Source organism: Ammodytes marinus (assembly GCF_949987685.1).
Source record: "Ammodytes marinus genome assembly, chromosome: 3".
Lineage (NCBI taxonomy): Eukaryota > Metazoa > Chordata > Actinopteri > Uranoscopiformes > Ammodytidae > Ammodytes > Ammodytes marinus.
Window position 1 is genome coordinate 33,935,196 of NC_137232.1, and position 9,529 is coordinate 33,944,724.

General features: G+C 40.9%; 1 protein-coding gene across 2 annotated transcripts; it reads left to right on the plus strand.

Moving 5' to 3' along the window:
- The first annotated feature begins 3,139 nt into the window (after nucleotides 1–3,139).
- Nucleotides 3,140–7,804, plus strand: LOC307271330 (uncharacterized protein). 2 transcript variants are annotated; one of them, XR_013845598.1, is made up of 5 exons: nucleotides 3,148–3,210; nucleotides 4,219–4,249; nucleotides 6,183–6,300; nucleotides 6,589–6,681; nucleotides 7,401–7,804. XR_013845598.1 is itself a non-coding variant. In XM_080053748.1 (4 exons), the coding sequence occupies exons 1-4, from the start codon at nucleotides 3,158–3,160 to the stop codon at nucleotides 7,470–7,472; spliced, it is 336 nt and encodes a 111-aa protein (XP_079909874.1). In that variant the 5' UTR covers nucleotides 3,140–3,157; the 3' UTR covers nucleotides 7,473–7,804. The 2 variants fall into 2 exon arrangements, 1 of the variants encoding a protein (XP_079909874.1); XM_080053748.1 differs by lacking the exon at nucleotides 4,219–4,249 and having other exon boundaries at nucleotides 3,140–3,210.
- Nucleotides 7,805–9,529: the final 1,725 nt, after the last annotated feature.

Here is a 9,529-nt window from a genome sequence, read left to right on the forward strand (position 1 = left end):
GTCATAGTTGGAATGTCATCAGGTGCATTGTTTAACATTTAGAATTGTTCTTGTCCTTGAAGGCCACTGTAGCTTCTGTTATTATTCTAAAGGGTTGGGGTTACCCAGGGAGCGCTGCATTCTAGAACTTTGTAGAACTTTCTTGATGATGTCATATTACACACTGCACCTTTAAGCTGAAGGGGGGAGAAATTGAGTGGCAACATTGAGAGAGGCACTTTGATATGCAGTGGATAAACCTTGGAGTTATCGCAACGCACTCGACCAAAACATCCACCTCATCACTCGCTCAAAAACCCATCAGTCAGGAGGGGAGTGGACCGACACACACACACACACACACACAAAGTCGAACACACACACACACACAGTCACACACACACACACACACACACACACACACAGAGTCGAACACACGCACACACACACAGAGTCGAACACACGCAGACACACACACAGAGTCGAACGAACACACACACACACACACACACACACACACACACACACACACACACAGAGTCGAACACACACACACACACACACACACACACACAGAGTCGAACGAACACACACACACACACACACAGTTTCTCTCACTCTCTCACCACACACACACACACAGTCAAGCACACACACGCAGTCAAGCACACACACAGTCAAGCACACACACGCAGTCAAGCACACACACAGTCAAGCACACACATACACACACATACACACACACACACACACACACACACACACACATACACACACACACACAGACACACACACACACACACACACACACTCACTTCACACTCCAAATAGACCCATCTCTCCACTCTGCTGTCATGTTCCACTGCCTCTGGTCTGATTGTATGGATAAGACCAGTCACTCACCCAAACGCCTCGAAGTCTGCACATCGCACATTTTAAGGATCAACGGACACGAAAGTGCTAATTTAAAGGGGCACTGTGTAACATTTTAAGTAATGTATTAGCTAAAATCAATTCATAAATATGTCCTCATTGGTGTAAAATCACCTCTGCCAATACTCTGACTTATCCTCATGAGCGGAGAATTACAAATATTAATATTACATTTTGTACATTGAGCGGGCAAGTCGTATGGAGGAATCCATGTTTTTGGAATGTCATCAGGTGCATTGTTTAAAATTTAGAATTGTTCTTGTCCTTGAAGGCCACTGTAGCTTCTGTTATTATTCTAAAGGGTTGGGGTTACCCAGGGAGCGTTGCATTCTAGAACTTTCTTGATGATGTCATATTACACAGTGCCCCTTTAAGGGTGATTTCCATGGCCATTCCAACTTGGTGTAACTTAAAGTTGTAGTGCGTAACTTATGTCGCCCCCCCATAGAGTAATTATAACAACACTGTCGGTGCATCGCCATCTACATGAGGTAAAGCCTTCAGTGATGGCACATGGATTGTATACCTTCTGTTGTACGTCCAGGTTTTTTTTTTCTTAGCAGTAGAATCAACAACTGAAACATTTCTTGGGCTCTTCTTGGGGATTTTTATGAGCTCCTGCACCAGTGTCAGGGGGAGAGGGGAGGGGGGGCACACCAGTTTGTAAACGCTGCCATACTGAGAAATACAGAGAGGGGTTTTGTGGAGCTGATAATAGGCTTAATCAACTATGTGCGTGAACTTGTTGTGTGGCGATGTGCTTGAATTCAAGAGAAAAAAGAAAAAAGTTACGCGCTGTAGCTTTAAACTTAGATTCAGCAATGTGTATACCAAACTATAGCCAGTCAAATCCAGATGGTAAAATGCATCATGTCATCTCGTAGGCAGTGAAAAGCACCCACTCACTGACCCACAACAACAAATCCCTTTTCCATCAAGATAATTATCCTTAATGGAGACCTCTAGTCTGTGACCCACAAAAAACAATGATTCAGTCACTTAGTTTAGAGATATTTTTTACTGCATTTTCAAGCTTTATTAGACAGTACAGAGTTGAAATGGGGAGACAGAGAGAGAGAGAGAGAGAGAGAGAGAGAGAGAGAGAGAGAGAGAGAGAGAGAGAGAGAGAGAGACAGAGAGAGAGAGAGAGAGAGAGAGGGGGGGATGACCTGCAGTAAAGGTCCACGGGTCGGATTTGAACCCGCGACCACTGCAACGAAGGCTGGAGCCGATATGGTACGCGCTCTATCCACTACGCCACTGGAGCGCCCAGGCATTTTTTTTTGTTTGTACCTGGAACCTTTTCTCAAGTTGATTATATAATGTGGGCGGCAGTGGCAAAGTGGGTAGGGAGATCGCCTCTGGTGTGCAGGGTCGGAGGTTCGATCCCCCGTCTCCCCGCCACATGTCGAAGTGTCCCTGAGCAAGACACTGAACCCCGAATTGCTCCCAATAGTTAGCTTAGTTAGCTTAGCACCCTAGTGGTAGCTGCTGCTTCTATCGGTGTATGGATGTGTGTGTGACTGGGTGAATGTGTACAAAAACAATGTAAAGCGCTTTGGGTCTGTGATAAACGGAGATTTAGTGCTATACAAGTCCATTTACCATTACCATTATACCATTAATGTTAGGTTCAAGTTAATATACTGTGTGTGTGTGTGTGTGTGTGTGTGTGTGTGTGTGTGTGTATATGACAGTTTTTCCCCTGAGTCAAATCCAGGTCATTTGCTAAAGCGTGGGGTCACGGGTGCACTGCTACTTTAAGAGCAATAGTTCACATGTCTCTCTCTGTGTCTCTAAGGGACGAATGCACACACACACACTATCTCTCCCACACACACACACACACACACTATCTATCCCACACACACACACACACACACACACACACACACACACACACACACACACACACAATATATCTCCCACACACACGCACCCACACACACACACACACACACACACACACACTATCTCTCCCACACACACTCTAAAAAGTATATTTTTGAAAAGTTGAAGTAACGCACTGTTTTGAATAAGTCTGACTCGGTTTTCTGCTTTAGCGATGGCAACGTACTTTTGTGGATTACATCAAATTAAAATTGTACTGTACTACATAGACCTGACATTGACTTGCTTTTCTTATGCAAATGAAAGCGCTTCAATTAGGTTTTCCTGTCTAACGTCATGACGTGGACGTTTACGTCAACGTCTTTTTCAGCTAAAATTTTCCTGTGAAGCCGCCATGTTTTCTCCTCGCACTCGTCTCGCACACGGTCACGGCGCCCCAACAAAACGGTAAGTCTAATACAGACAAAGTAATGTTTTACAAATGTTAATTGTCAGATAATACATTTTCTGCCTGTAATGGTTACAGTTTTTCGTCTTAAGGTTAACGTCAGTAAGCTAAACTGAGCCGGACCAGCAAAGTCATGCTGTGTCCTTCAGGTTAGCTTATAATTTTCGATTAATTTATCTGATTCTGTGAGAAATTGTTGGCCATTTGTTCAAACCATTTGTGTGTAAAACTTCCTGTGGCATTTAAAGGTGATAGTTTGGCTGTTAACTGGTCAGTAATTAATTGCATTTTGCCAGCGGACACATGTAGAGTGAACGGTTAGTAATTTGCGCGCGGTGCTGAGTGCTCTGCTCTCCGGGTTAGCATGCTGTGTAGGCTACTGGTAAAGCCAGATACATTTACATTTCTTTACCACCGAGCTGCGTGCGCCTGTTGTTCAGTACACCGTGTGTGTGTGTGTGTGTGTGTGTGTGTGTGTTTGTGTGTTACTGCCGTCACCGCATCCGTTGCTATCAACGTTTTTAGTATGAATACTCAGGCAGCACCAATGAGAGTCGCATGCCGTTCTGATGAAAGCACGGAGGTGAGTCCGGCTGCTAAATAAACAACACCACTACTATTATATTAGTTTGCTAGCGGACAGGTAGAATAAACTGAACTGCGCCCGCGTGTCTGTTTGGGCCATTCGTTCCTACGTGTGTGTGTGTCATGTAGTTCTCGTGACAACCAAACACTCAACCTAGCTGTGAAACGCAGTGATAACTGCCTCTGTGGCTTGTTTGACATGGAGGCAGCAGCGGTGAAACCCCATAGTTATACGTTTTTCGGTGGTTAAAGCATTCACCAGTCGAGCTCATATTAGTTTGCTATATCGCAGCAGACTGTTTTCTCCTTCTATACCACATTTGGCTTAACATTGAAATGAAACGCCACTCCCTTAGTTAATATTAATGCATTTTTAATTTTCTTTTCATGATTCTTTCCCTGATTGGTGGTGGTTACTTCAGGCCTGGACACAAATAATTGAACTACCCAAAGGTAAGTTAAACTGCAGTATTGAGTGCTAATGACAGTCAGTGTTTCCCCTAGAATTCTTTTTAGGCCCGGTGGTAAGAGCTGATAAAGAGTATGCGCGCCGCATGCGTACCAAATTTCTAGAAGAAATTGACCAAAACGAACCCCATTTGGGATGAGCCTCTTTTGACAGCCAGTTAAGAATGAGGGTATACTTTCACATTCAGTACATTTGTACAAGTGGTGTTTCTCACAGGATTTGTAGATCCTGCTGGGTGAGAATGGACCTTCTAGGGGGGTCTGGGGGCATGCCCCTGCAGAAGACATTTTTTAAAAGTTAAATGCATCAATCTGGTGCACTTTGAGAGGTGAAATCTGATTAATTATGTGCTCTGTAAACAACTGTCATATGTCCTGCCTATAACTATTTTCTGTAATAATTTGGAGACACAAGCCATGTAAACTATTCAAGAAAAACACGTGGATTTCAATAAAAAACAATAAACACTAAGATCTAATATAGACAGCTCCTGTCTAGTACTCATTTCTGTAATAATCTGAATCACCTCACCTTGAAGCTAGCCTATTGAAACATTTTTTTTTTTTATGCAAATAGCCTTGTTGAAACTAAATTAATTAACATAGGCTACACATCATGATTAGCCTATCAACATGTGTGCTACATAAGGCAAATTCCCTATTCCGACCATTATATTTCATCTAGCCTATTTCTCAATTTAATACAAAAAAATAAAGTAGCATTGAAAATACAAAGAAATAGGGCTACAATAGCCAGCTGTTTTCAAGATAACTTAACAGTTAAAACAAACAAGTAAATTAATATGTCCCTTGAACATAAATGAATGCTTTTCTGAGAATGTCAAAGGCAGTAGCAGTGTGGCACTTCTGTAAACTTACTGAAACGAGTGCATGCCGTTTTTTTCTGCGCCGTCTCTGCTGTTGATACAGATTGGGTGTGTTGCCACGGCGACGTAGCGATTTTAACTTTCTAAGTTTTGCTCAGCACTTTTTCCTGTTCAACGTCCCTGTTACTGAGTCCTTAATATCTCCATAGAGCAGGCGCTGGTTTTATTTTTGCCATTAGTTCAGCGTTTGCTTGCTAGTCATGCTCCTGCTCATTGGCTTCCGTGTTTAACAAGTGCGCACCGAATGCACTCGCGCATCGCGCCCGCCGTGAGCAAACACACACACACACACACACACACACACAGATCAGCAGATGGGATGATCAAACGAGAGGTTGTAAAGACAGGCGCACAGCGCACACGAGGGGTAGACCGACAGTGCCACGCAGACGCTCGCAAATGATTATTACGGAATCAATGAAAAATGTATTTAAAAAAAATAAAAATAAAGTAAAAACATTTTATTATTTATTTTTTTAAAGTCAGGCTGCTGTTGGCCTGGCGGGGGGTCCCGCTGGCCTGGCGGGGCCGCCAGGCCTGTATAATGGTAGGGGAAACACTGACAGTGCTATTTATAAGGCTTCAATGTGGCTGTGTAGCCACATTCAGTTTACCATGCAGGGTTAGAGTACAAGTTACTGCACCCTGCCAATGGCATGTATTTCTATACGTCAGGCAAATTGTTTTTCCAGTTCAGCCACAGTCCTTTTTAAAGCTATTTGTAGCCCTCATTATAAAAGTGTGCGAAGGATTCTCCTCAAAAGGATTAAACAGTGTGAAAATTAAAACTCATGTTGGGGAGGTGACGATAAGAAAAATGTAGTCAGGTGACGCAGCTTTGTTGTGACAAATGGCCATAAAAAGCTTATAGCCACTTTCAAAACAGTGGCAAAGTGCTATAGAGCATAATAACACATTTAATACTGAGATTATATGATTTTTTTATTCAGTACACATGAAGATCCATAGTAAGATTGTATACAGAGTGAAGTAATTTGCATTTTCTTTTATTAATTCACTATTTGTTTTAGATCCATTCTGAGTTCCTGTGGTTCATGGCTGTTCCTGGGTCCATGGCCCAGTTACAGTCACTCAAGTCAGCCGATCAAAGGTGGATCAACAGGCCAAATGACGGACACTTTGGACCAGGTACATTTGGAGCATCAAACAAAACAAGTTTCCTTGGTAGCTTAGAGGGTGTCAGAGTTTCCCTATCTTTTACAGATACATAACAAGGGCAGACCATTATAGTGTCTTTAATATATGCAGCTCATGTTTCACCATCACACCATTGAGCTTACATTTATTTTCTAATGAAACTCTGGCATTACAAATGTCCATTTATTTTTAAATAAATTGTAGGATTTAAGTTTTAAGAGTGTCTTCGATTATGAAACTGATTTGAATTGAAAATTAATCAATATCATGTTGTCCTAGACTGACGACATTCTTCTTCGGAGGGAGTGTGTACCGAAAGCCTTCATCATCTGCCTCGCAGAGGATACAGATGACCTGATCAAGGAATATCCGGTAAGCTTCAACAGTTACACTTTTATGCAGGTTGAACAGGTGTTATAAAGTTCGGTCTACTTACGAGCGTAGTTCACGTCAACCGGGTAACTTTAATCTTTCATCACTCGTCCATGGCTGTGACTCATGCCCGACGGTGACTCTGCACGCGTGTGTTAGTGTGCGCGCGCATGTGTGTCTGCAGTGCCGATACACACACACACACACACACACACACACACACACACACACAGAGGGACAGACAGATTTGGCAGACTAGCTTTTGTCATCCCCAAATAGTTTGTAAAATTAATAAATGCGTGTCTCCAGAACATATTTAAAAACTGTATTAGCGGGGGAGAGAGAAAGGTTTTCGTTTATTGATTTTACCTAAATGGTTATGATTTACTAACCGGTTACACATGTACACGTGCACACCCCTACTCTAGATTGCAACAAATATGCAAAATATGACTAGAAATTATTTGATTTACTGTTGTACATTCATACGATAGAGGTACTAGTATAGTGGAAAAGTAAGTCAAGGGCCCTGAAAAAAATACAGATAAAATCAAGACACAAAGTATACTTGAATTACTCATTAGAATAATTAGTGCATGTTCACAAAATTGGACTCAAGACTAATGCCAGTGATATTATTGTATCATACAAGGTTCATAGTTAGTTACTGCATACAAGTGCAAAGTGATGACAGTGATGTTTTGTGTCATGTACTGTAGGACTCTGGAGCAGCTCGCCATTGCAGTGTTTGTCTTTTGAAAGGATGGGGAAGGACTGCAGGAGCCACCTGAAAACATGGGCCTCTTCATCGAGAGTGTGGAGGTTTTGCATGGACTGACCTGAACCTAGCTTTTCCAACACCCCTTTCTTTCACTTTTGAGGTGCTCCAGAAAATCATCATGCATCTCAAGCAACATAAGATGTCCCCCAAATCCTAAAATCTGTATGGCAGACTTGAAAACAGTGACTACACATGAGAGACAAATATTCTTCAAACCACAAGGTGATATACACAAATTTTGTCACACGTTTTTGGAAGAGCAGGTGAAAGGTTCCATTTTTGTTTCGATATGGTCCAAAAAGAACAAAACACACTGGCTGTAGAGCAGAATCTATGTTTAGCACGCACAGGAATACATAACTTTGGTGTTTTTGATGGTTTTATGCATTACTATGCACACAGTTTGTCAGATTTAAAACTGTAAAAGAAGTTCCTTTTTATATTTACAGACACTATCTCAATATGTATTATCACTTATAAGTAAAACCATTTTTGGAATCATTTTTTCAATCTTATTTTTAAATAAAAGGTGAAATGTTGAGATGGTATCATATTGACTTGGAGGATTTCTATAACTTTAACTGGCGGCTGCCAGAAACAAGGAAAAAAGGACAACTTGCATTACACACCGTGTTTGTCTGATTTAAAACTGTAAAAAAAGAAAAAAACCTGTGAGTCATTACATTGAGAAACTATCAATATTTCAGCTTAGTATAAACATATTTGGACTTACTTTTTCAAACATATTTCAAAATTAAAGGTGAAATGGTGATAGTATATTTATAATGACTTACAAGATCTTTTTATTTTTATTTTTTTTAAGGTGAAGTCACCGATTCCTGAGACTGCTTGTAGTCCTAATCACTTTCTCAAAAATCTGTAAATATATCCTCACGATTTTGCGCTGAAAACCAATTCAGTGTCTTCCATTACAATGCCTATGCTCTGTAAACGGGCATGTGGTTCTCCGGTGGGCCCCTTTTGTTAACATACCCTTTGTTTACATACCAGTTTGCTGAGCCTAGGCTGTGTTTTTTTCCCCACACAATTTAAAACTATGTAAAAAAAAATACCAAAAGTGATTTGACAACAAGCGGTCTCCAGAATCCCTGACTCCACCTTAAACTGACGGCTGCCAGAAACATGGAAAAGGCTTACCTGCATTACACTGGTTGTCTGGTTTAAAACTGTAAAATATTTTTTCCTTTCCCATGTTAAATTACACTGTGACTATACTGGCTATAGCTGGTTATAATGGATTCTATATTGGAAAGATATGGGAAATATGTTGCTTGCCCGACTGTTATACACTGAAATGTGTATTGGCACTTTGTTTTCTACTTTTATTCAATAAAGTATATTAAAACAAACTGATTTGAAAATGTGATTTTATTTTAGAAGCAATTTTAAGTTGAATAAACTTAAATAAATTATGTGTTACCGGTTGCCTTAATTCAATTAAGTTGGTCCAACTGTTTTCTTTTAGGTTCTACGGAAGCAATATTTTACTTTAGGATTAAACAAGAAATTGAGTCAGAAAACACTGAAATTTTAAGTTGTTGTCCCTTAATTTTAAGTTGGATTAATGCAAACTTTTGATTTGAAAACAAACAAACTATTAAGTTGATCTGACTTAAAACAATTGTTTAAGTGTAACTTACATTCTTTAGTTCAATAAACTTAATTCAATCCTGTGTTACCGGTTGCCCTAATTCAATTAAGTTGGTTCAACTTTTTTCTTTTTAGAGTGCACACACACACACACACACACACACACACACACACACACACACACACACACACACACACACACACACACCACGCTCTCTAAGGGCCAGGCGGAGTGAGGGCAGCTGGCCTGTCTCTGTGTCCCACGATTACAAGGTCATTGAAGACAAGCTGCACTTTCCCTCAGTCTTTACCCTGATTGACTGTCTCCCTTTAACAGGCTCACTGCCCTGAAGTGACTACGAAGATACAATGGGCTTTAAAGCGAAAGTGCGTAGCTTTTTAGTGCGTACATTTTTCCCATAGATAGTAAATAATATGGACGTAGCATCCGGGCTG